At 40.9% G+C, this 27,929-nt stretch overlaps 1 protein-coding gene across 1 annotated transcript; it reads left to right on the plus strand.

Moving 5' to 3' along the window:
- The first annotated feature begins 316 nt into the window (after positions 1 to 316).
- LOC309689837 (uncharacterized protein) lies at positions 317 to 27,839 on the plus strand. Its single transcript, XM_082506500.1, has 27 exons — positions 317 to 372; positions 2,170 to 2,347; positions 4,020 to 4,122; positions 6,441 to 6,554; positions 6,722 to 6,779; positions 7,015 to 7,243; positions 9,033 to 10,812; positions 10,889 to 11,062; positions 11,855 to 12,028; positions 14,191 to 14,237; positions 14,457 to 15,000; positions 16,082 to 16,174; positions 17,093 to 17,165; positions 18,209 to 18,300; positions 18,377 to 18,493; positions 18,712 to 18,825; positions 19,093 to 19,209; positions 19,505 to 19,615; positions 20,923 to 21,039; positions 21,384 to 21,432; positions 21,530 to 21,743; positions 22,818 to 24,612; positions 25,064 to 25,231; positions 25,471 to 25,644; positions 25,774 to 25,947; positions 26,310 to 26,356; positions 26,462 to 27,839. Exons 3-27 carry the CDS (start codon positions 4,034 to 4,036, stop codon positions 27,022 to 27,024), a joined length of 7,227 nt encoding a protein of 2,408 aa, XP_082362626.1. The 5' UTR covers positions 317 to 372; positions 2,170 to 2,347; positions 4,020 to 4,033; the 3' UTR covers positions 27,025 to 27,839.
- The last annotated feature ends 90 nt before the right edge of the window (positions 27,840 to 27,929 follow it).

The following is a 27,929-nucleotide window of genomic DNA, read 5'->3' on the forward strand; positions in this document are numbered from 1 at the left end:
TCCGGCAGCCTCGCCTCTGTCAGTGCTCCCCAGGGTGGCTGTGGCTACAATGTAGCTTGCCATCACCAGTGTGTGGATGACTGGATATGTAAAGCGCTTTGGGGTCCTTAGGGACTAGTAAAGCGCTATATAAATACAGGCCATTTACCATTTATTTTGATACATCGGTGAGGAGAATGACTCCATGTTTGATCTGTTAGGTTTCAGATTAAACCGAGTCACAGTGAATACTGTAGCAGACCGTGCTGTCTCCAGCTGTTTAAATGTGACGTTGTAGAAGGGAACCCTCCCTCTTCTCCCTCTACTTCCTGCTCGGTTTACTTTCACTTTGTCCGGCTGCTGTTCCGCGGAGCGTCTTTCCTATCTGTGTAGGTGAGTGAGGTCCGCGTGCCGGTGTTTGTCTCCGAGGTTCTGTTCGTGCTGTCAGATTACTGCTGTAACCGTGTTACCATAGAAACGTCAGAAATCGAGACCCTTTGAGTATCTGTTAAGATCAAACAGGTCGGTGTGTGTCCGCCGCGGCGTCAGTGACTGCAGTCATTTATGTGACGTCAGTGTGGACCCGAAGTCCACGCAGTGCCGAATAAATCCAGCATTTTATTTCTTAAACTAACATAACATTATTATGAACGTTTTTATGTTTAATATTTTATCGACAAATGTTTAAGTAGCTGCATCTCAGGGTCTGTTTGGTCACGTGAGATGTGCTGTGAGGCATTTTGTCCTCCAAACGTGGACAATAAAGTTGTTTTGATTGTTGAAGTAGAAGTAGGTCGAGGCCGGAGCATTTCTATGTTTTTCTTCATAATTCACAATGCTTGAAATCCAGCATTTACATTTAGATGTAAGACATATGTGCAGCTACCAGTCTGATATAGCCTATGCACTAACAACACAAAGTGTAACCCTGAAAAAATTTAGTCATATTACTGTTCATCTAATAAATCAGATTACTGCTGTACATGTGACTTTTGTTTAGCTTTTTTTGTATATGTTTAAAAATGTTTTGGATATCAGCTGTCATATCAGAGAGCTGTTCTACCTTTTAAGACACCAGGCTGCTGTAAATCAGCTCTGACAGAACACAGATAACAGATTTTATAGATGAGCTGCTTTTAGAACAACACGTTTAATAACCCCTTTGAAAATGTAATTGTGCTGATTTTCTGATTGTCAGCAAACTCAGAGTGCTTATGATCCTGCAGCCATGAATACATCTTGTATTCTATTGCAGCGGTCCCCAACCCACGGCCCTCGGACCGGTACCGGTCCGTGAGTTGTTTGGCACCGGGCCGCGAGAGTTTAGGCTTAGGTGTGAAATGTATAGTTTTCAGGGTTTTTATCGGTTTTCAGCGTTATTTTGTTATCGTTTTTATCGTTTACTCAGTTTTCCTTGGTCTTTTCACGTGTGTTATGAATAAATTTTCTTTTTTTCAGTACCGGTACTAGTTTTATTTTGTTGTATTTATCCGCGACACCTTAAAGGCCGGTCCATGCAAATATTGTCGGGCATAAACCAGCCCGTGGCGCAAAAAAGGTTGGGGACCGCTGTTCTATTGAGCAAAGGCAATATATGTGTACACACACACACACCTACCCATCTATAAATAATGAAAAAGTTTTTTAATTTAGTTTTTAAAAAAACTTCTGCTACGCTGAGATGATCCTGCTCTTTTTCCACACAGAGAGAATCCTACTGAGCATGTGCAGATCAAATTTCAGCCCTCTAGCTTGTTTATCTGAAACAGCCATTAAAAAAGTGTTTTTGAGAGTAAAGGAGAGATGTCCTCGTATCTCCTTATGTTCCCTTCTGCTCCCCCTACGGTGTTGGTGTTTAGGACATGGAAATGGTTTTCCAATTTTCTATTGTGTGCTCTTCTGCTGCTGTAGCTCATCTGCTGTAAGGTAGTGTGTGTTCAGGCATGCTCTTCTGCATACCTTGGTTGTAGTGTGTGGTTATTTTACTTACTGTTGCCTACTGTTGCCTTCCTGTCAGCTCACAGCTGTCTGCCCATTCTCTTCTGACCTCTGACAGGCTTTGTGTTAGGGAGAACTGCTGCTTGCTGTATGTACTCAGTGCATTTAGGAATGTAGACATGGTCAAGATCATGTCTAAGTCCATAATCCCCTATGTGTTTTCTCTGACACTGACTGGGTTTCTTTCCACAGGTGAGGCTGGTCGGATGTCTTTGGGGTTGTTTTTTTTTATCTGTTGTTGTGAGCTTGTGACGGAGTCCTTAGATCGATTGCTCAGACACCAGGACTGACGAAGAGACTGAGCAGCTTCTTTTCTCAAAATATTTCTTCCACACATGAAGGTGGAAAGGGTGTGAAGTGAGCTCAGCAGGTGAGTCTTTCCAGAGAAGGCTGTTTCATGATGCTGATTGGCTGTTTGCTGTTTGTTGGTATAAAACATGAAGAGAAAAAAGAATTTCTCTCTGAGTTTAGGAACAATAACTTTACAGTGATTCATTTACTTTTAAGTGTTCAAACCATCAGGTAACACTGAAGACCAGTGTTGGGAAGGTTACTTTTAAAATGTATTCCACTACAGATTACAGAGTACATGCCCCAAAATGTATTTTGTAACATATTCCGTTACGTTACTCAAAGCGAGTAACGTATTCTGGATACATTGGATTACTTAATATATTATCATGCCTTTTTACAACTACATGAATGTACTATTGCTGTGTGATTTATTACTATTACTGAAGGCTACTCACCATACCAATACCAACTAGAGTCTTAAATCTTAATATAAAATGAGTAACAGTAGGGTGGACATTAGGTAAGGTTGTATAGAAAACTATTCCGCGTGTATATAAAACAGGTCCGCGGCTCCGAAGCGTAGTAAAGGGACCTCTGGCTAATACGTCTGGTTCCATGTAGGGCTCGTAACCGAAAACTTGCTTTACTTTGTTGTCTGTGTCAACTTTGGTAGCGAGAGACAGAGAGAGGGGTTGAAAGGCTGCTCCAACTGAACTCATTGTTTCTGAGGAAAACACGAAAAAAGTGTAGAGCCGAGTCTTAATAGCTTACTTACAACTGGGCTCGTCAGGCACTCTTTTTGGCTGCAGTGGTTATTATTATATTTACATGCTTCCAGCTCCCGTTTCTGCTCGGTGACAACTCGTGCTTTTCGACTCTCCTTTTTCTCCCTCCCTCGCTCACAGACACACAGCGGGTATTGCAGTCCATTCTCCCTGCAGCACGGACTACACTGCCCATGAGGCTAGGGCAGGGGTGGGCAATCTCAGGCCACGAGGGCCGGTGTCCCTGCAGGTTTTAGATCTCACCTTGGGTCAACACACCTGAATCACATGATTAGTTCGTCACCAGGCCTCTGGAGAACTTCAGGACATGTTGAGGAGCTAATTTAGCCATTTAAATCAGCTGGGTTGGTTCGAGGACACATCTAAAACCTGCAGGGACACCGGCCCTCGTGGACTGAGATTGCCCACCCCTGGGCTAGGGCAATGCCTGTAACACTCTGTCTATTGCCTTCATATTAAATAAATAAAAATATTTCTTCACGTCATTATGAGACGCTAGATTGAGACACAGCCATTTGAGCCTCTTAATGCGTGTTTTGTTTGGGTTTCCACCGGCGTGGAATTACCATAAATAGAGAGGGCATAGCCTAACATATGAAACAGGAAAAGATCTTTTCCTGTTCCTGACCGCCGTGTAATCCCTTTATTTCAACAAAGTAACTGTATTCTGAATACCACCTTTTTAAACTGTAATGTAACGGAATACAGTTACTCATATTTTGTATTTTAAATACGTAACGGCGGTACATGAATTCCGTTACTCCCCAATACTGCTGAAGACCGACTGAAGGCACACAGGAGAAGATGTTTGGATTCTGTTTTCAGACAAAATATTATAGATGTTTAAATCCTTGTGTGTGTGTGTGTGTGTGTGTGTGTGTGTGTGTGTGTGTGTGTGTGTGTGTGTGTGTGTGTGTGAACTAATATATGTTGTGATATTAATGTTGCTGTGTCTGTGTAAAGGTGTGGCTTCTGCTATGGATCAGTGTGAGCACAGAGAGGAGGGAGTCCCTCCCTCTAAATCCACTCTGTGTGGGGAACATGACAGCAAGACCAAAGCTCAGAGGTGAGAGGACTGTCTCTAGCTGTCAGGACCCTTCTCCAGGTCCTGGTCAGAGACACAGAAATCAAACGAACCAACTGTTTAACTCTCTGACATGTGAACTCTCTGCAGTCACTACATTGTGTGGTCATCACCTTTTCTTAATGCAACAACCTCAGTTAAAAAAACAAAAATAAGTCAGAGTTTTAAAACTTGAGAGAGACAAACATCAAATTGCTGCCAGTACACAAACTTATTTCTGCTGCTGTGTTCCTGTGTTTAGTCTCACAAAACAGCACAATCTGTTTTTTACCGTGTCATCTACTTACACACCAGGTAGAAAATACACAATGGATTGGTTGCTATAAATTTTGGTTCTACAGTTTTGTTTTTTTTTTTGTGTTTTTCAGTTGGTTACTGGAAATTGTTGCAGATGCTTTGAATCCAAACTCACTGTGCTACTGTGCTCACTATGTAGTCCCTGTTTTTTTTCTATCAGTTTCTATCAGAAAACACAAGCCCCTCCTTCATCCACCGGTGTGTCCTTCAAGAGTAATCGATCTATGATTCAACCCATTATATTCAAAGATGAAGACATTCTTCACTTACAAAATTTTAATTGATTTTTGTTCTGTGATGACAATAAATAACACGTTAAAGAAAATCATTACAGTTATTCAGAGGCTCAATGAGGCTCCACGAATTTTAACAAGAGATTTAAACAGAGCGAGTGATTTAGTGAGTCTGCAAATCATTCTAGAGTTTAAACCCTGTGATAATAAGACAAGGTTGTCTTGATGTTACATGTGATTGATGCACAAACCCTTTTAGACCCTCTTCACTCTGTTAATGTTGGAAAGAAGCAGCTGTTCCATAACATATGACAGACGGTACCATCAACCAAACAGGAGACAGAAGCAGACACTTTTGCGGAATTTTGTTGTTGAGTATTGTTGGAAAGTTGTTTTTGTGCATTGCACCAGAAAAACTGCAAAAAACTGGCTGCCAGAGTTTATCCAGACTCCCAGTGCAGCTTCACACCAAAAAGATCAGCTGATATGATTTTCTCATTGTGACAACGTCAAGACAAATGCAGAGTAACAGTTTACTTATAGCATTTATTGACAGACCCTTGTCCAACCCCCTTGCCTTGGTGTCAAAGAAGGATGTGTGCATGTCCCAACATTTTTCAACATTTTTCTTTTCCTTACTTTTAAATCATGTGTTTAAAGACAGCACTGAAGGAATCTGCTTAGTTTGAAGGAAAGACCAAAGTTCTATGTTTGGCATACCATGGAAAGACAAGGTCACCAACACAGAGATACTTGCAACAACAGGACTACCAGCCATCTACACCATCCTCAAACAAAGACGAATGTGCTGAGTTGGCCATGCCATAAGAACGGATTATGGACACATCCCAAAGACCTTTTGTACGGAGAACTGAAAATTGCTCTGTGTGTAAAAGAAACATGAAGAACACTGGCATGGAAGGCCAAAGGTGAACAAGTTATTTAACAAAATGAGGAGACATGTGACAAAGACCTAAAGGGGTGATTGGGAGGAACGGACTTCCTGATATGAAAAATAATTAAATGATCATTCCTGCAGCCACATAAGTTAAATACTCAGGTGAGGAGAGAAACAGCTGTCACCTGAGCTGGATTAGGTGGTGGGGTAGGATCCTGGACAGAGCTGGTATAGCCAAACATACAGAGTGCACAGGGATGTTCAGTTCCCACCTCTGGCAGAAATTCAGTACTATTCCAATTTTCTGACTGAGTGGACCATGTTCTGCACCTCCAATACAAAGGAGCTTTTCCAGTTCAATTCAGTGCCAAACACACACAACAAGATATGAGGTAAAAATTCTACAACACAGAAAAAACACCAGTATTAAGGGAGCCCCAATGAGCAAGCACTTGGTGACAGTGGGATGGAAAAACTCCCTTTGAAAAGGAAGAAACCTCTAGCAGAATCAGGCTCAGGGAGGGATGGCCATCTGAGGAAGACGGGAGTAAAATCTATTTGAGCTTACAGTGGAAATCAGTTGGGGACCTATTCTTAGGTACTGAACCTTAAGGTTCCCCCAAATATCAAACCCCACTCCGAATCATAGTTTGTAGCTATGAACAGCTTAATCGATAAAGTTTTAAAATCATTCTATAAAACAAATAGTCTCGGAGAACCAAAGATTTTGTGCTAACGAGAGTCGAGTGAATTATTTTTAATTCTTAACAGACCTGTACACATGCAATCTTATCTGTTTCATTAGAATACCAACGTTTGCTGTGAATACCTTAAATAACACACGTGTGATATTCTTTATTTTCTCATTTCAGAATCAATAAGGAGACACCGTTGTCTACTTCACTGAGCTGTGTGTCAATGAAGAGTGACCGATCTATGATTCAACCAATAACCTTTTCAAACAGAGAGCGGTCTTTTGATACAGGGTGAGAACTGAAACTGTTGATTGTGTTTCTTCTTTAAAAACGTCATGTCCAACAGCAAGACCAGCACTTGCATTAGTGATCACTTTGTGTTCATACCAAGACTCATCATTACAGAGAGCAACACCTTTAACAAACTGCACATATGCTAACGTTGAGCGTTTTTGCAGTGTTTTGCAGAGCTCAGAGACTCTCAGTGGTCAGTCTGATCTGGACTCCATATTTATGGTGAGAAGATTCAAGAGTCAACAGTTTAATATCACATCAATGAGGAAAAAGTAATTTAGTTTCCATCTCTCCTTAAACATGAGACTCAGTGAGAGAATTACTAGATTCATTTAGTTAAAAACATTATGAAGGTTATAATGTGGAATATATGGTCCTAATTCTGTCAAAACCTTAATAGATGAAACTGAAAATGACTGAAAATAAGTTTAAAGTTCTAAATGTATCCCTTTTCCAGACGCTGGAGGACAACATGTTCAGTTTTTTAAAGAATGAGCTGAAGAAGATGAGGAAGGTCGTGCTTTCAGACTATCCAGAATGGTTAGAGTGTCAGAGGGAGGATGAGGAGGTGCTGAAGGCTGAGGATGAAGAACAGAGGAGGAGCAGTAGAGAGTCATTTTTGAAGATCACGCTGCAATTCCTTAGGAAAATGAAGCAGGAGAAGCTGGCTGAGTGTCTGCAGAGCAGTAAGAGGATTTGAACACATGCACAGCATTTCCTCAAGTTTGTCTACAACCCCAGCTGTTCTATGCCCCACAGTCTGAGAAACACTCTGTTGGATCTATAAATTTTTCTTTATCGAAACATAAATGATGTGCACCATGATTAACACAACACCCTGGTGCATGACAGAGACATAAACATTTATGCATCTTTTGTTTTTATGTTTCTATTTGTTTATCTATAACTTTTGTGGTCAGACATACTACATTATAGATGGTTGATTACATCAGGAAAGCCCATAAATCAATGGCTAAAGTACACTGAACAAAAATATAAACGCAACACTTTTGTTTTTGCTCCCATTCCCCATGGGATGGACGTAGAGACCTAAAATTCATTCCAGATACACAATATAACCATCCCTCCCAAACAGTGGTCACAAATCAGTCCAAATGTGTGGTAGTGGGCACATCTGCTATATTGAGATAATCCATCCCACCTCACAGGTGTGCCACATCAGGATGCTGATCTGACATCATGAGTAGTGCACAGGTGTACCTCAGACTGCCCACAACAAAAGGCCACCCTGGAATGTGCAGTTTTTTGCGCTATTGGGGGTCTGGGGACCCAGAACCGGTCAGTATCTGGTGTGACCACCATTTGCCTCATGCAGTGCAACACATCGTCGCATGGAGTCTATCAGATTGTCAATTGTGGCCTGTGGAATGTTGGTCCACTCCACTTCAATGGCTGTGCGAGGTTGTTGGATATTCGTGGGAACTGGTACACGCTGTCGTATACGCTGGTCAAGCACATCCCGAACATGCTCAATGAGTGACATATCCGGTGAGTATGCTGGCCATGCAAGAACTGGGACATTCTCAGCTGCCATCTGCCCTGAACAATGTGAACCATGATTCATCCGTGAAGCGCACACCTCTCCAACGTGCCAGACGCCATCGAATGTGAGCATTTGCCCACACAAGTCTGTTACGGCGACGAGCTGGAGTCAGGTCAAGACCCCGATGAGGACGACGGGCATGCAGTTGAGCGTCCCTGAGACGGTTTCTGACAGTTTGTGCAGAAATTGTTTGGTTGTGCAAACCAATTGTTCCAGCAGCTGTCTGGGTGGCTGGTCTCAGACGATCTTGGAGGTGAACCTGCTGGATGTGGAGGTCCTGGGCTGGTGTGGTTACACGAGGTCTGCGGTTGTGAGGCCGGTTGGATGTGCTGCCATATTCTCTGAAACGCCTGTGGAGACGGCTTATGGTTGAGAAATGAACATTCAATGCACGGGCGACAGATCTGGTTGACATTCCTGCTGTCAGCATGCCAATTGCACGCTCCCTCATTGCTTGTGGCATCTGTGGCATTTTGCTGTGAGACAAAACTGCACATTCCAGGGTGGCCTTTTGTTGTGGGCAGTCTGAGGTACACCTGTGCACTACTCATGATGTCAGATCAGCATCCTGATGTGGCACACCTGTGAGGTGGGATGGATTATCTCAATATAGCAGATGTGCCCACTACCACACATTTGGACTGATTTGTGACCACTGTTTGGGAGGGATGGTTATATTGTGTATCTGGAATGAATTTTAGGTCTCTACATCCATCCCATGGGGAATGGGAGCAGTAACAAAGGTGTTGCGTTTATATTTTTGTTCAGTGTAGGTGATAGGCAGAGGGTAGGTGAATTACAGAGAGCTGAGGGAATCCAAGGTAATCCTGTCAGTTCTTAAATAAAGGAAACACCACAGCAAATATTCTAATCAATTCTAATGTTTGTTTGTTTTTTAATTATTAATTTAGGAACTCGTGCTGCAAAGTTCCAAAAAAACCTGAAGTCTAATCTGAAAAAGAAGTTCAAGTGTGTGTTTGAGGGGATTGCTAAAGCTGGAAGCTCAACCCTTCTGAATCAGATCTACACAGAGCTCTACATCACAGAGGGAGGGACTGCAGGGGTCAATGATGAACATGAGATCAGACAGATTGAAACCGTATCCAGGAAATTGAACAGACCAGAAACTGCAATCAGACAAGAAGACATCTTTAAAGCCTCACCTGTTAAAGACAAGCCAATCAGAACAGTGCTGACAAAGGGAGTGGCTGGCATTGGGAAAACAGTCCTAACACAGAAGTTCACTCTGGACTGGGCTGAAGACAAAGCCAACCAGGACATCCAGTTCATGTTTCCATTCACTTTCAGAGAGCTGAATGTGCTGAAAGAGAAAAAGTTCAGCTTGGTGGAACTTGTTCATTACTTCTTTACTGAAACCAAAGAAGCAGGAATCTGGAGCTTTGAAGACTTCCAGGTTGTGTTCATCTTTGATGGTCTGGATGAGTGTCGACTTCCTCTGGACTTCCACAAAACTAAAATCATCACTGACCCTAGAAAGTCCACCTCAGTGGATGTGCTACTGACAAATCTCATCAGGGGAAAGCTGCTTCCTTCTGCTCGCCTCTGGATAACCACAAGACCTGCAGCAGCCAATCAGATTCTTTCCCAGTGTGTTCACAGGGTGACAGAGGTAAGAGGGTTCACTGACCCACAGAAGGAGGAGTACTTCAGAAAGAGATTCAAAGAAAAGGAGCAGACCAACAGGATTATCTCCCACATCAAGAAATCACGAAGCCTCCACATCATGTGCCACATCCCAGTCTTCTGCTGGATCACTGCTACAGTTCTGGAAGATGTGCTGAAAACTAGAGAGGGGGGACAGCTGCCCAAGACCCTGACTGAGATGTACATTCACTTCCTGGTGGTTCAGGCCAAAATGAAGAAGGTCAAGTATGATGAGGGAACTGAAACCGATCAGCACTGGAGTCCAGAGAGCAGGAAGATGATCGAGTGTCTGGGAAAACTGGCTTTTGATCAGCTGCAGAAAGGAAACCTGATCTTCTATGAATCAGACCTGACAGATTTTGAAGTAATTATCAAGGATGCCTCAGTGTACTCAGGAGTGTTCACACAGATCTTTAAAGAGGAGAGAGGACTGTACCAGAACAAGGTGTTCTGCTTCATCCATCTGAGTATTCAGGAGTTTATGGCTGCTCTTCATGTCCATCTGACCTTCATCAACTCTGAAGTCAACCTGCTGGAGAAACGGCAAAAAAAAGATCAGTATTCTTTAAAACATCTCCACCAGAGTGCCGTGGACAAGGCCTTAGAGAGTTCAAATGGTCATCTGGACTTGTTCCTCCGCTTCCTCCTTGGGCTTTCACTGCAGTCTAATCAGACTCTCCTAAAAGGTCTACTGACACAGACAGGAAGTAGTTCAAATACTGATGTGGAAACAGTCCAGTACATCAAGAAGAAGATCAGTGATAATCAGTCTGCAGAGAAAAGCATCAATCTGTTTCACTGTCTGAATGAACTGAATGATCGTTCTCTAGTGGAGGAGATCCAACAGTCTCTGACTTCGGGAAGTCTCTCTACAGATAAACTGTCTCCTGCTCAGTGGTCAGCTCTGGTCTTCATCTTATTGTCATCAAAGGAAGATCTTGATTCATTTGAACTGAAGAAATACTCTGCTTCTGAGGATGCTCTTCTGAGGCTTCTGCCAGTGGTCAAAGCCTCCAAGAAAGCTCTGTAAGTCGATTTATGAACCATTATAAATGTTTTTACATTCTTGATTGTTATCTTCATTAATAATTCTTTCTCTCAGGCTGAGCTGTTGTAACTTGTCGTGGAGAAGCTGCAAAGCTCTTTCATCAGTTCTCAGCTCCGAGTCTTCTAGTTTGAGAGAGCTGGACCTGAGTAACAATGACCTGCAAGATTCTGGCGTGAAGCTGCTGTCTGGTGGACTAAAAAGTGTACACTGTAAACTTGAAACTCTAAGGTAGTATTTAGTATTTATTTATTTATTGTCATTGTCAAGAACAATGAAATTGCGTTTGGGGCTTCCATACAACCCAAAAAAAGTGGGGGGTTTTAGGCTTGTAGTTTGTGATATTCCTAAAACCTTTCCACACAGAGGCCGAATCATTCTCTGAGATCTGCTGCTGCATCTTCTCAGAGTGCTGATGTTTAGCAATGTCCACTTCTTTACTGAACCTGTACTTGGCCTCTCTGTAGCAGTCCCTGTCTCCGCTTCTGAACGCCTTTCTCTTTTCCAGCCACAGCTTTTTGAGTTTAGGAGTAAACCAGGGTTTGTCATTGTTATAACTCACCCTGGTGCGTGATGGCACAATGCTGTCCTCACAGAAGTGGATATAGGAGGTGACAGTGTCCGTAAACTCGTCCAAGCTGTTAGAAGCAGCCTTCAATGTGTCCCAGTCTGTGGTCTCCAAACACGTGCGAAGCTCCTCCACAGCCTCGTTGCTCCACAGTTTTTTAGTCCTCACGACAGGTTTGGAGAGCTTCAGCCTCTGTCTGTACGCGGGGATTAGGTGGATCATGACGTGGTCAGAAAGTCCGAGTGAAGCGCGGGGCACCGCGCGATAGGCCCCGCTGATCGTGCTGTAGCAGTGGTCTAATGTCCTCTCCTCTCTGGTCGGGCATTTAATATACTGCTTATATTTCGGAAGCTCATGGCTCAGATTGGCTTTGTTAAAGTCCCCAAGAGCAAGTATTGCAGTATTATTATTTATGCATGCTCATCCTGGACTTTTTTCTTCTTTCAAAACTTTAGTCTCTCGGGTTGTCTGATCACAAAAGATGGAGGTGAATCTTTGGTCTTGGCTTTGAGGTCTAACCCCTCCCATCTGAGAAATCTTGATTTGAGCTACAATCATCCAGGAGACTCTCATGTGGAGGAGCTTTCTAAGGGAGTGAAGAATACTCAGTGGAGACTGGACAATCTAAGGTATGAACAAGAGTTCACATGGCGTTGGTTTATCTAACTTGGGTTTTTTTTTTTTAGCCTTTTTGCTTTTTCCTTTTTTCTGTTTATGGGAAAGATATAAAGTGATTCTATGTAAAGAAATGTGCAGACCCCAGAGGAGTCATGGAACAAGTCCTGACTGTTGTTTGTGCTTATATACCGAACAACAGTGTGGGTGCTAGAGGATGCCCTATCAGGGAACTCTATGGTCCTATTGGTGCACTGGTAATGTCTGAGGCCCTGGTCTGCAAAACCTTAAATTCTCACCTTTGACAGAGCTTTGAAAGCCTTCCGTAAGATAAACAGGGGATACTAAGTCCAAAAGGACGATGTCATAGAACTCCTTGGCTGAGGAGTCTGTATAAAGCTGTGGCCTCATGGTGGTTGGCATGTGTCATAATATTAATTTCAAAATCAGATGGTGGACACTAAAAGTGACCAGAGCCATCAAACTGAAAAAGTCCTTAGTTAGCCTGCTGGACTCCTGAGACAACTTACAAGTACTGCAGCCCAAGAAGACTGTATTCTTACAGTAGCTGTGCAAAAACTCACCTTTAGACTGAGATTCTTCTCAAGCATTTCTGGCAAACCTTCAGTCAACTTCTAGTTACTCAAAGTTACTAGTAACTTTGAGTAAGTAGAAGTTACCTAAAGCGGCAGTGCCCAGATTACTTACGTAGACAGCTACTTCGGTGCAACTGATATAAAGTGCGGTAAGCTGAAGGCAGCTTCAACCATCTGTTTGTTGAAAAATAGTAATGCGACCGCACTGCATTTTCTTGTTAGTAACGGTAACGGTCTTGTAACGATAAAAATAGTAATTAGTTAGATTTCTCATTACTGAAAAAAGTAACGCTGTTACTTATAATGCTGTTATTCTCATCATTGGTTGTTTCTGACTTCAGTTGAGGATATAGTCAGCCAGTGAATCCAATACCTTAGGCACCTCCTCAATTCTTCCAATATCCATCCTTAGAGAAAGCAGTGTCTAGGAATTAAAGGGGACAACTTAGGCATCACTAGGCTGAGTTCACTAATGGTCTTAAATAAGTCCTTGGTGGCAGGGAATTTTTGGTGGATGAGATTTCCCCTTAAGTTTCTTAAGGTTCTGGATGTGGTGGGGCTGTCATGGTTGACACATCTCTGTAATGTTGTTTGTCTGGGGTAGATCATCGGGGTTGGCAGGGTCAGGTGATGGTTCCTGTCTTTAAAAAGGGGAACTGAAAGCAGTGTTCCAATTATAGAGGTATCCCACTACTCAGCCTCACTAAGAAGGTCTGTCCGAGAGTACTGGAGAGGAGACTCTGTTCTGCTCTGTTTTGAAGACACAGCAGGGCATGAAAGCAAAGGTATCAATTTACCGGCCAATCTGTGTTTGCATCCACCCCTATGGCTACCAGATCCAGGTCGCGACTGAAAGAATGAGACTGCAGATACTAACGGTGGACATGAGTTTCCTCCAAGGTGTGGCTGGGCTCTTCTTTAGCTTGTTAGCTTCTTTAGCTTTCAGTTCTGAATGGGACTGACAAACACACACAGGTTTTTAAGAATACACTTTTACCCTTTTTTAGCTTCATGAAAGCATGACCCATAGCAGTCTCATGACCCTGCAGCTTCACAAGTACTCTGTTTAATCTGCACTGGTCATTCCACTTTATTGTCATTGATATTTATATTTAAAAGTGCAATACTGTAATTTTCTGCTGCTCATTCCTGTGCAATATCCCATCTGCCCTCCCGTCATATTTCTTTTCAAGATTTTCTTATTTAATCACTAGTGTACATATATTTATATTTATAGATACATATATATTTAGTCATCTTTTCTCTTTTACCATGTGTCTCTAATATTTTGCTCCTTACTATTTTTCTATTTTCTTTATTATTTTATTTTATTTTATTTTCTCCTACTGTATCATGGTGCTGAGTGACTGCTGCTCGTCATACACATTTCATTGCAATGTTGACCCTGTGCTAACTTGCATATGACAAATAAAACTGAAACTGAAACTGCTGAGAAGAGAATATATTTAAAACTGGCTGTGTTTCAGCATGTTTCTATATCAATCAGGAATTGGTGCTTCATGTTGAATAGCAGTATGTACACATTATAGATAAAACTCATTATGTTTTTCTCCCTCCAGAGTGGACCATTGTGGAGAGCAGTGGCTAAAACCTGGACTACTGAAGTGTAAGTCTCAGAAATGATAACTAAATGTTTATGTCAAACCTTCAAAACTACAGCTTCACAGTGGCTACAGGCATCTTTTATATACAGTCCTGTATATATTCATTCAGAAAGTATCATCATTAAACTTTCTATGACTGAGCAACATATCAGCAAGTAAAGAAAGAATAAAGCATCAAATATGTCAGATTATCAACTGCAGCTCCATCTTTTTCTTACCAGATTCATGTGAACTCACAGTGGACACCAACACAGTGAACAGAAACCTCAGACTATCTGACAGCAACAGGAAGGTGACACGTGTGAAACAGGACCATCCATATCCTGATCATCCAGACAGATTTGACTGCTGGCCTCAGCTGCTGTGTAGAAATGGTCTGACTGGCCGCTGTTACTGGGAGTTGGAGTGGGAAGGAGAAGTTTATATAGCAGTGAGTTACAGAAGAATCCAAAGGAAAAAAAAGAGTGATGAGTGTTGGTTTGGAGGAAATGATCAGTCCTGGAGTCTGAGCTGCTCTGATGGTGGTTACTCTGTGTGGCACAATAACAGAGAAACATTCATCTCCTCCCACTCCTCTTCATCCTCGGTCTCTGACAGAGTAGCAGTGTATGTGGACTGTCCTGCTGGCACTCTGTCCTTCTACAGAGTCTCCTCTGACACTCTGATCCACCTCCACACCTTTAACATCACATTGACTGAATCTCTGTATGTTGGGTTTGGATTTGGGTTCTGGTCATCTGAATCTTTACTTTCTCTGTGTTCTTAGTGTACCTTTAATCTCATCACTGAGACAGGACACACACCACTTGTAGGTTTTTTACTGTCCATGTTTACAAGGGGACATCTTTTCAGAAATGTAACCAAGTGGATTTAGAGCCTAAAGCTGACCAGCGAGTGAAGTAAAAGTGGTGAAAAGTGAAACATGTTAGAAAGAGAAGATGGCCTTAACAGGGTGTGAACTTGTAAAGTAAAAACATGATGCATTTAAGGTTATCCTATTTGGTTTTTATTTAAGAAGAGAATTTGTTCCACTGTGCGATGGCCGAGTCTCTTTGTTTGCTTGGAGATAATTTCTCCTGCTTAGAGAAAATCCTCTCACACGAAACAGAAAAGGTTGCATTGCATAGAAACTGCAATGCAAGTTGGTGGGGATGCAGGTATATGATCTTCCTGGGTCCCACAAACTATCACCGAAAAAGAGTAAACAAAGTAAATTGCTGCACATTTTGTAGAATAACATTTTAAGATTATTTTAACAATGAAATTCTTTAATGATATGTATATTATGAAAAGCAGATGTTTTGTTAAGACATTTTAAGTTTTTCAAATTTCAGATAAAATAAATACACCCAAAACAAAGGCAAGCAACAAGAACAGAAAGCTGGCAAACCCACCTGATTGACCAAAATCAACTCAAATTACTCCCACATGACAGAACCTCCTCTCTTCCTCGCTGGCTCCATATCACTCATTAGAATGATCAGTGGTTTGCTATTTCTCACCATCAAAACACTCCACAAGTCCTGCGAATGACTAATCACTTTCCTATAAACCACTGACTCAGATACTGAAGCAGTTAAATGAAGCTTCAGACGTCATTGATCATGTGACTCTGGCCAAAAGAATCAAGTCTCGACACAGTGCTTCTGAAGCAGTGTGTTGGTTTCTTTTGACACACCTGCCAGAGTGTCGGCTTCAAGCGGGCCATCACTGCTGTGAACTGTAGCGCCCAGGCTGATAAACCAGAGATTAGGCAACAAAGGGACCTTTGTTTTGTTTTCTGGAGCAATTATGTGTTAATTACACCCACACAGGCTCAACTCATCTTCTGGAATGATGATTGCAGTCTTGAAGCTGATCATCGTGCACACCCACATGGATTCATCTTCTTTGATCCACTGAATCAAAGTGGAGGCTCTGCTCTTTATGATGAGTCACGGTATCTGACCTACTATAACTACTTTGGCTCTTTTCATTACCCACAAGGTCATTTAACTCAGGGTGAACATACTCAGAGCTCACAGAGCTAACTCTGATCAGAGGGGCGTACATCGATTTTGGTGATGTAGAAAATGCACTAATGTTTTTATTAGTGCTGTCAGCGTTAATCAACGCGCTAACGTGTTGACGCCGGTCAGCCCCATGAATGGGACGATCCGCGGTAACTTGTTAACAGAGATTTGCCACATTAATGCAGTTATGGCGTTAACGTCGTTAACAAGATTAATGCTGTTTTTATGCTTGATTACGCTAGTTTTTATGCTTGCCTCTAACACCACTAAGTCTGTTTTACACAGATGGATTCATTGGGAACTGAATAGATAAGAAAATTGATCATGGTCAATTTCCTGTGGGTATACAGTGACTAACCAATTTTAAATACATCAAGTTTATTATTTCAGAACTCTAATGTTGCTGTAATGTTAGAAATAAACAGCACCACCGATCTTGAGTACCGATTCCTCTGATCATGTATCTGGTCCTTTTTTTTTTCATCCTGTCTGTCAGCTTTTGCATGGGAAAGGTGGAGAAAATATAATAAAATACAAATAGAAATGCACAATGTATTGACAACTGCTGCACCTGTAAGAAAAACAAAGAAACATACTCAGATTGTGTAAAACCTGCCTTCTGGACAAGGCCCAGAAGAATTCTAAGTTCCACTGTAAGCTTGTCTTACTGTCTGTTAATGTTCCACAAGAGCAGGTTCAAAGTTCAGTGGCATGTGGTTATTGTATGACCTTAAATAATAAAAACTGTGGAGAACTGAATGTGGAGATTAGATTGAATCTGCAGACCAGCAAGCTCCTGTTTAGCCTTGCTTTTAGTTGCTTTACATTACAAGTGGTTGATTAAGATTAATTTCACACAGATTATTTCTTCCATCAAACAGTAACGCAAACTGCTTCCTGCCTCTTCACTGTCAGCAGGTATGTCCAAAAAGCTTCCAAGTCTTTGTAGGATTTTGTTGTATGTTGCTGCAGAGGTGTGTTCATGGGCATTTTTGTCTGTTCATGCATTTTCATTCATGTGACCATCTCAGGATGCTCTCTGTTAGAAAATCGTTATGCTAATGGAAGTTCAGGCTGGTCTGCAAGAACTGATATTCAGATGACTAAATTACCTTTTCACTGGTTTATGTTGGGCTATCACAACCCATCAGTCTATTTCATTTGTTTTAAAAAGCTTTCAGTTCAAACTGTCTTCTACAACACGTCCAAATGTCAACCCTTATGATTATTTTTGGAAAACGTTTTTTTCAGAGTGGGGACCTTCACATTACAACCACCTCTGTGATGGAGAGATATTTTGTTTCCAGCCATTAGTTTCATTAATTGGTCTTGAGTACTGGGGGGACTTATCAAAAGGGTTATTGGCAGTATTATGATCAACCTCATTCCAGATTTAAAAAAACATGAGACTTGTTACTTGTTTTTTTTTCTGTTTCTATCATTTACATAATCCTTAATAAGTCAAATTTGACCTTGACACAACAGGAAGCTACAGTAACCAGATGGCATGTAGAAATTTGAAACAAACAAACAACACAACTTTTTACCTATAAATAAATGTCCTTTGATGTAATGGCATTTACAGTTTTTACAACAAACAGAATGCTATCACACCAATCAGCAGCTGTAATTCATATCATACAAAATCAAAGTTCAAGGTTTTATTTTTCTGAGGTATAAAAATCACAAAAAGGTTCCTGATAACCTTATTGCTCAATGTGATTAAAACCCCACCGCCAAGATAAAACAACATGAAAGGAAATCAAATAAAACAGTTATTAGATGCACTAATTTTGATTTTACAAACACGATCAAACACGTGGTATTTTCTGTAAAGTGTTTCTTATCTTTCTTTGTTTTATGTTACGGTATCAAGATATACTGGTATTATGTTAACAAAGACCAGTTTACATTTTGAATATCAAAACGAATCCAAACTTTTTGTAATTGTTTGACAGCAGTCAGAACAAATGTGTCCTGTGATGTTGTGTGAAGGTTTGGGATCTGCTATGGATCAGTGCAGGGAACATGAGAGTCGAACCAAACTGCAGAGGTGAGATGACCAACCGCCCATGACACATCATCTTATCTCTAGTTAAGCACTCAAGTTAAATTATTATATATAATAGGAAGATCAAACACCACAAACGGGACTCGCCTGTACCCAGTTGTGTCTCCATGGAGAGCGATTGGTCCAAGGGCGAACATGTTAACTTCAAAGATGGACATCACCCTGCTGATCCAAGGTAAGAAGTCAAAGGAACTAAAACAGATTTGTTAGACAAAATGATTTCTTAACAATGTTGAAAGAAATATTGATTATTATTTATTTAATTATCTTAATATTTAGAAAAAAGTTTAGAAGAGCAAAAATTCAAAAGCGTTCAGAGTTTTCTTCATGTGATCACTGTTTCAGGTTATTAATGAGTTCTTATTCAGGATAAACGAGTCCTTGTGTTTGCAGGAGGAGCCTGCAGCAGAGACCACACTCGCCTGTATCCAGCAGCGTGTCCATGCAGAGTGAGTGGTCCAAGGGTCCACATGTCGACTTTAAACATGAACAGAGGTCTGACCTTGGGTAAGGACTACAAACTGAAGGTGCAGCTTTTTACAGTTTCAGAGGGGCAGAAAATGGATGGATGGATGGCTGTTTTAGCACTGCATTTAGCAATACCATTTTCATCCACTTTATTTAACACGGTTTAAATTCTTTATAGCACGCTCCAACCATTTCATGGCTTTATGTTTTTTTAGCAGGAGGATTTACTTACTCATTCTAACTGTCATGTACTAAGACAAGTCACATAGGATGGTGTCTAACATAAATGCGTTCCTATATTTAAAGGAAGATCCTACAGCAGAGACCACACTCTTCTGTATTCAGCAGTGTGTCCATGAAGAGCGATCGGTCCAAGGGTCCACATGTCGACTTTAAACATGAACAGAGCCCTGATGATGCAAGGTAAGAGCGCAACAGGGTCGATTCAGGACTTATCTGAAACAGACATTACACATATTTTAGAATCAGGTTTTTATCAACATATAGATCAGGATGAATGTATTGATCAGTAAGAAGACTGAATAGGTTATGTTTTATTATTGCATTTGCAAATGCCAACTTGTTCCCACCACTTATAACATGTCCAGTCCCATTCGATTCTTTATACTTGCTGCAACTATCACAGCACTTTGTGTCTTTTGCCACTGGGTTCACCCAGTGTGCTTGCTAACTGAAATCTCTCCCCCTGTGATTGTAGGAAGGTCAGACAACAGCAGCGCTCTCCTGTATGTAGCAGTGTGTCCATGCAGAGCGAGCGGTCCAAGGGTCCACATGTTGACTTTAAACATGAACAGAAGTCTGACCAAGGGTAAGGACTCAAAGGTGCATGAGTTATCTGATACAGAGTACTGCACATATTTTAACTATCAATTTTATATCCTAATAAATCTATCAGACCATAAAGCGCCCCGGATTATAAGACGCACTGTCGATGAACAGGTCTGTTTTCATACATAATGCACACTGGATTATAAGACGCAATAAGGGAAACAAAACAGTCCAGTCAGAGTTGAGTAAGCCAGACTTTACTCAACTCATTCTTCTTGCTTTCTCCACTTCTGTACCCTTGATTCATTAATGTTGAATTCTCTCGCAGCTGCTCTATTCCCATGTTGTTGCAGTATATTAATGACTAACCTTGTATTGTGGATGGATTCTCTTAGTTGTTCTCCTCACTGAAGTTTGGTCCGTTTACACCGTCCTACGATGCGTTTGCATTTGCCCCTAACCATCGGGAATGCTCGCGTTAACTTTTATTGAGTAGAAAAAAGTTAGCATTCTTCCTTCAGCTTCACTGTTTAAGTTATGCTAACATAGCTGTGTCGCTAGCAATCACGTAGCACATCATTATATACTATACCGGCTAGTCCAACTTCAGTAACCCTACAAAAGTCACTGCTGTTTAGTTTTCTGTCTTCATTTCTGTCTGAAGTGATAGGAGAGCTGTGTGTTTAATTTTTTTTCAGAAATCTCTCAGTCAGAACATGCTATATCATGTTTAGGTGGAAACTAGCAAGCTAAGTTCCTGTTAACTTCTAACTCCGTTAAATTTAATAAATTCTGTTTTCATGGATGTCTGGATGTTAAACTTTATTGTTACACCTTTTAAAGCAGCAAATTTTGTTAAAGATGAAAGAATTTAGAGAGTTAGTTTTTAACTCTCAGTGATGGCGCAGTGTGCTTTTGACTTTGGAACCTGAAGCAGAGTTTGGACACAGATTACTGCGCAAGGCTCCTGACTACAGTAGCCGTAATGCTCCGATAATCGGAGCATCGACAAGCGGTGTGGCTTCGTAGCTTACCAAAGTTTCAAGGTCAGAAAGCACAACCAGAATTCATACATAAGGGGCACCAGATTATAAGGCACACTATTGATTTTTGAGAAAATTAAAGGATTTTAAGTGCGCCTTATAGTCCAAAAAATATGGAACAATACGGTATATTAAGTTTTAGCATTGCATTTTAAACATGCTGGTCTAATCAAGGATTTTAACATGGCTTATTATTTTTATTCATTTATGATTATCTCTAGCATGGTGCTTTGTATTATTCGTATTTTATCACTGTGGTTCACACCATGTGCTGGGTAACTGAAATATCCTCCTGTGATTGTAGGAAGATCAGACAATGGCAGCAGCACTCTTCTGTATCCAGCAGTGTGTCCATGCAGAGTGAGCGGTCCAAGGGTCCACATGTTGACTTTAAACATGAACAGAGGCCTGATGATCTGGGGTAGGAGCTGAAAGTGTGCAGATGTATCTGAGAAAGTACCTTAATTTTTTTTAAGATTGGTGCAGCCATTACAGCAGGAGGATTAATATACTTGTACTAACTAGATTTTTATTCTCACAGCTCTTTAGCAAAAGTAAAACTGCTCTCAACAAAATACAGCCGGCTTTATGTGGGATACTTTTCACTATCTATCAGACAAACAGTGAGGGGGTGGAAGGTTGGAGGAGTTATTTACGTTTTTACTGGACTGCACAGTCCTGTAAAAGCTTTATTTTGAACCTGTTATCCTTAAGCAACTCACATGATAACTAAAATAAACATAAATATTTTATGTGTCTCTCTAGAGTTCAGCATGCCCAGCAGAATCAAAAAGACCTCGACTCCATCTTCACTGTGTGTAAATGTTCACCCACTGCACTTATCGTCATCAGTGATAGGTATTCTGGTTGGAACAACCTTCAGGCTACATGCATTAATATTTCTGTTCCAGAAACTCGAGAAGAGCATCATCAGTTTTGTGAAGGATGAGCTGAAAAAATTTCAGAGGATTCTGAGCCCAGATGACTCAGTCGGATTGGAGAGTGAGAGAGAGGATGGTGAAGATGTGGAGGAGAGGAGGAGCAGCAGAGAATCATTTCTGAAAATCACACTTTACTTCTTGAGAAGAATGAAAGAGAAGGAGCTGGCCGACCATCTCCAGAGCAGTACGAGTATTTCAGTAATATCGATGTGATGTCACTTACCTACTGCCTCGTACAGGGCATAGGCTTTGAACGTGTGGTGGTGACAATTCTGACATTTATCTTGGTGGTAAAGTTATCTCATGATCCTCATCTGCTGGGAAGGTCACTTGTTTCTGCTGTTATGTCAGCATCTGTTATAACATGTCCGTCAATAATGTCGCTAAGGCAAGGAAAGCGCTCATTCTCCTTGAAATGTTTAACCATCCAACCTGGAGAGCAGCACTACCCTTTTCTTCTGTGGATGCCTTAGGAAGCCTTAGTTTCCCAAAATGGTAAATGATCTTTTCTGTTGCCAGTGGAAGAGCAAGGAAGGTGATTCTTGGTGACTCCATGGGTCCTGGGAGTTAACTGGGTGCCTTACAGGTCCAATATTCTACTACTTACCTCACTATATACATATTTTTCAAGTTTCTGCCCCAAAGTGACAGAGTGACAGCGCAAAGTCGCCAATACACGATCGACACTCTGGTTTTTTAGATGCCTCTTTTTGTATTAACTTCACTTTCAAATCCAGCCACATTCTCAGCACAGTATTGGTATTTAAGATGGGTGATGGTATGTTTTGTCAGGCATTTTTGCTGTAATAAACGCCTTCTCTAACACCTCCAGCTCGACTGTGTTAGTGATTTTTAGTTACAGGCCTTAAAGTCATTATGTCAGTCTCACCCCGTTGTTGGGGGAAACAGCCAGAACAGTTCCCTGAATTAAATGATGCTCACCACTCACTCAGAAACACAGCCTCACAGTTTAACTGTGGCCGTCCCTTTGGCTAGTTATGTATCTACGAAGTGAAGGTGGAATGAACTCCCATTTTGAGATCGTGTCTCAAAATGCAGGCTTGAATGGTGTTAAACACACTAGAACAATATGTGTGCTACAAGGACAAGCTGCCTTTCAACCTGGTGCACGTACTTGTTTAAACACATTGTGTTTACGGGATTTTCAGTAGCTGCATATTTCTTAAGCTACTTGGTGTTGAGCTTTTTGTGTTCTTGAGATTTAACAGGTTTTAATTTCTCTTTGTTTTTTATTCAGGAACTCATAATACTGTGTGTCAATATAAGCTGAAGTCTAGCCTAAAGACAAAATTCGAGTGTGTGTTTGAGGGGATCGCTAAAGCAGGAAACCCAACCCTTCTGAATCAGATCTACACAGAGCTCTACGTCACAGAGGGAGGGACTGCAGAGGCCAGTGATGAACATGAGGTCAGACAGATTGAAACAGCATCCAGGAAACCAGACAGACCAGAAGCAACAATCAGACAAGAAGACATCTTTAAAGCCTCACCTGTTAAAGACAAGCCAATCAGAACAGTGCTGACAAAGGGAGTGGCTGGCATTGGGAAAACAGTCCTAACACAGAAGTTCACTCTGGACTGGGCTGAAGACAAAGCCAACCAGGACATCCAGTTCATGTTTCCATTCACTTTCAGAGAGCTGAATGTGCTGAAAGAGAAAAAGTTCACCTTGGTGGAACTTGTTCATCACTTCTTTACTGAAACCAAAGAAGCAGGAATCTGGAGCTTTGAAGACTTCCAGGTTGTGTTCATCTTTGATGGTCTGGATGAGTGTCGACTTCCTCTGGACTTCCACAAAACTAAAATCATCACTGACCCTAGGAAGTCCACCTCAGTGGATGTGCTACTGACAAATCTCATCAGGGGAAAGCTGCTTCCTTCTGCTCGCATCTGGATAACCACAAGACCTGCAGCAGCCAATCAGATTCTTTCCCAGTGTGTTCACAGGGTGACAGAGGTAAGAGGGTTCACTGACCCACAGAAGGAGGAGTACTTCAGAAAGAGATTCAAAGAAAAGGAGCAGGCCAACAGGATTATCTCCCACATCAAGAAATCACGAAGCCTCCACATCATGTGCCACATCCCAGTCTTCTGCTGGATCACTGCTACAGTTCTGGAAGATGTGCTGAAAACCAGAGAGGGAGGACAGCTGCCCAAGACCCTGACTGAGATGTACATTCACTTCCTGGTGGTTCAGGCCAAAATGAAGAAGGTCAAGTATGACGAGGGAACTGAAACAGATCAGCACTGGAGTCCAGAGAGCAGGAAGATGATCGAGTGTCTGGGAAAACTGGCTTTTGATCAGCTGCAGAAAGGAAACCTGATCTTCTATGAATCAGACCTGACAGAGTGTGGCATTGACATCAGGGCAGCCTCAGTGTACTCAGGAGTGTTCACACAGATCTTTAAAGAGGAGAGAGGACTGTACCAGAACAAGGTGTTCTGCTTTATCCATCTGAGTGTTCAGGAGTTTCTGGCTGCTCTTCATGTCCATCTTATATTTAGCAACTCTGGGGTCAACATGCTGGAAGATCAAATTGCTTCTAAGAAGCCTAAGGTCTTTAAAAACAAATGTAGTCTAAAACTCCTTCATCAGATTGCTGTGGACAAGGCCTTACAGAGTCCAAATGGACACCTGGACTTGTTCCTCCGCTTCCTCCTTGGGCTATCACTGCTGAACAGTCAGAATCTCTTAAGAGGACTCCAGAAAACAGTAGGTTCAGAGTGCAATCAGAAAACAGCCAAGTATATAAAGAAAAAGATCAGCGAAAATGAGGCTACTGAGCAAAACATCAATCTGTTCCACTGTCTGAATGAACTGAATGATTGTTCTCTAGTGGAGGAGATTCAACAGTTCCTGAGTTCAGGAAGTCTCTCTACAGATAAATTGTCTTCTGCTCAGTGGTCAGCTCTGGTCTTCATCTTACTGTCATCAGATGAAGATCTGGACATATTTGACTTGAAGAAATACTCTGCTTCAGAAGAAGCTCTTCTAAGGCTACTCCCAGTGGTCAAAGCCTCCAACAGAGCTCTGTAAGTGGATGAATCAGAATCAGAATACTTTATTGATCCCTGGGGGAAATTATTTTTTTGTTACAGTGCTCCATTATAAACCAACATAAACCAACATTAAGACAAGACAGACAATACGCTAACTAAGAACTAACTAAGAATAGCATAGTACTATATATATATATATATATATATATATATATATATATATATATATATATATATATATATATATATATATATATATATATATATACATATATATATATATACATATATATATATATATATATATATATATATATATATACTCATTAATAAATTAATACTCATTAATAAATAGCTGGAAAAGAAACGTGTAGTTGTAGCAGTAACCAGTGTGTTAAGTTAAGTGGATGCATTGACATGATATATATAATATAATAATATAACTGAACACATTAAACATTTGTAATTACTATTTCCTGCTTAGGCTAGGTGGTTGTCACCTGTCAGGGGGAACCTGGAAAGATCTTTCCTCAATTCTCCAATTTTCTAGTCTGAAAGAGCTGGACCTGAGTAACAATGACCTGCAAGATTCAGGAATGCTGCAGCTATCTGTGGGACTGAAGAGTGCACACTGTAAACTGGAGATTCTCAGGTTAGGAATCCATTGCAAAGTATTACACTTCAAATTTGGCAACAGTAATGTTTAAATTGTCAAATTAATTTCTATTAAATAGAATTGGGACATAATTTCTTAATTAATTTAGGGTGGTGGCATTTTTGTGTTTTTGTATTAACATTTGCAGTGATCTAGATTTGTCCAACCAGAAAGCTAATTCAGTAACACCGAATATGAAGTGTGTTTAAAACACATCTCCAACCTTAACTCTAAAGGATGGCTGTGTGCAAACTGTCGTGGAGAAGCAGTGAAGCCCTGTCCACAGTTCTCTGCTCTGAGTCCTGTAGCCTGAGAGAGCTGGATCTGAGTAACAATGACTTGCAGGATTCTGGCGTAAGAGGGTTGTTAGCTGGACTGGAGAGCCCACACTGTAAACTTGAAACTCTTAGGTAAGAAATCAGATGTTTACTTCTCTTTTTCTAAAGACTGTGTCCTGCAGATTCTTTTGTATATCCTGACCAATGTCTTAAACTTACCTATAACACTGTTTTAAATACAATTTCTTTTAATAATTTCAGCCTCTCAGGTTGTCTAATCAGATATGACGGCTGTGCTTCTCTGGCTGCAGCTCTGAGATCTAACCCCTCCCATCTTAGAAAGCTAGACCTAAGTTACAATCATCCAGGAGATTCAGGAGTGGGACTGCTGTCCACTGGACTGAAAAATCCACTCTGGAGACTGGGCATTCTGAAGTATGATTCATGAAGACACCGATGATTTTTGTAAAAAACTATAATAATTAAAAAAAAAAAACTTGCCATGGAGGCTCTTTGCCTTAAATACAAGCATGCATTTAAGCCATTGTGAAACTTGACAACATGTATTAAGTCTAATTTACACTATTTAGCCCTTCTCTACAATACTGTTATAGATTTAACACTGTCAGTGAAGCTGGGAAAAAAGTTAGCATTTTCAGTTTCAGTTTTGAGAGCATGTGTGGTTGATTGGTTGGTGGCTGCTAATAGTCCTACATTAGCTTATATTTTAGAGCATGTCTTCCACTTTTCATAATGAAAGACAACATATCAGTTAACTGGGTTGTTTTTTTCCCCAGGGTGGAAAACTGTGGAGAGCAAAGGTTAAAACCCGGTCTGAGAAAATGTAAGCATGTACTTTGTTAATAGGAATTTATGATATTTTGAAACCTTGTATTTGAATATTCTTTATGTCCTTTATTTTAAAGCTGTGTCTTCTTTCTTCTGGCAGACGCCTGTGAACTTACACTGGACAGAAACACAGCACACAGAAAGCTGAAACTTTCTGAAAACGACAGAAAAGTAATGCTGGTAGGAGAGAAGGAGCAGACTTATCCCAATCACCCAGACAGATTTGACCGTAGGGAGCAGCTCTTGTGCAGTAATCGTCTGACTGGTCGCTGTTACTGGGAGGTGGAGTGGAGAGGAGAAGTTGACATAGCCGTAAGTTACAGAGGAATAAAACGGAAAGGAAACAGTGAAGACTGCAAGTTTGGAATGAATGATCAGTCGTGGTGTCTGCGATGCTCTGATGGTGGCTTCTCCGTCTGCCATGATAACAAAATCAGATCAGTCCCTCCCTCTTCGGTCTCTAACAGAGTAGCAGTGTATGTGGATTATCCTGCTGGCAGTCTGTCCTTCTACAGAGTCTCCTCTGACAAAATGATCCAAATCCACACCTTCGAAACCACATTCACTGAACCTCTGTATGCTGGGTTCGGTTTTGTGTTTGGGTTGGGCGTTGAGTCTTTGATGCTGTCAATTGACTCCTCTGTGTCTCTGTGTTCAGTATAGGACAAATAATTGCATACATCAGTCTGCATCTGAGTAACATCCACAATGAAAATATGATATGGCATTTCAGAACAAGTTCTAGCAAGATTTCTGGATAAGCAAACAACACATTACATTTCCTTTCTGCTTTAATATACAGTAAGAGATGTGATCTGAAAGTTTTTATATATTGCTAGTTTGGCTCTGAGGATTACTGCTCTTTTTGGCCAACTGCCTTCTAGAATGCAGTAAAACATACTACATGGATTATCAAACTTTAATGGCAGTTTTTCAACTCCTAACTTAAAGTATAGAATATGGCAACTGATTCTAAAGAACATAATAATCTGCTTCCATACATCCATTGTTTGTCCTACTAGGATTAGAATAAGATTGCATTTTTGCCATGTTTTCAGTACTAGAAAATATTATCTTTCAAATGAAGTCTCTTAAATGCATTTATAGTTCTTCCTTTAGCAGATCTTATTAGGGTGTAGGTCAAGATTACATAAAAAAGGGTAGATGTGAACCAAACCCTTCCCCTACCCTTAAATCCTAAAACCAGTCAATGGCAACTGCATACATGTAAAGACAATGCATTTCCTTACGTTCATCAAGTTCATTTTCTTAGTAGTCCTTACCCTTGAAAATATTTCTTCTTCTGTCAAAGGTTATTATCCATTTAAACTTGGCTAAAAGTTTTAAAATGAACACAGGTTGCATTTGAAAGTGCGTACCACTTCAGGACAAAAAAGAAAAAAGAAAGCTTCCCCATATTTTCACTGTTCTGTTCTTCAGTCACCAACATCATTTTCATTTTCTGCAATATTTTTACTCTGAATTTTTTTAAAAGAAAGTTTTTATTATTTCTGCTTTAATTTGCCAAGATGTGAAACACGGCAACATGTACAATAAATGACTGTATA

This window comes from Aulonocara stuartgranti, assembly GCF_965226115.1.
Source record: "Aulonocara stuartgranti genome assembly, chromosome: 15".
NCBI lineage: Eukaryota > Metazoa > Chordata > Actinopteri > Cichliformes > Cichlidae > Aulonocara > Aulonocara stuartgranti.

Bases quoted from the DNA above. Each gene is read 5' to 3' on its own strand.
- LOC309689837 (XM_082506500.1), top strand. From the start codon at position 4,034: ATGGATCAGTGTGAGCACAGAGAGGAGGGAGTCCCTCCCTCTAAATCC. The intron at 16,175-17,092 runs GTATCTGACCTA...TGGTTGATTAAG, and splicing joins GCTCTTTATGATGAGTCACG to ATTAATTTCACACAGATTAT. The intron at 19,616-20,922 runs GTAAGGACTCAA...CTGTGATTGTAG, and splicing joins GAACAGAAGTCTGACCAAGG to GAAGATCAGACAATGGCAGC.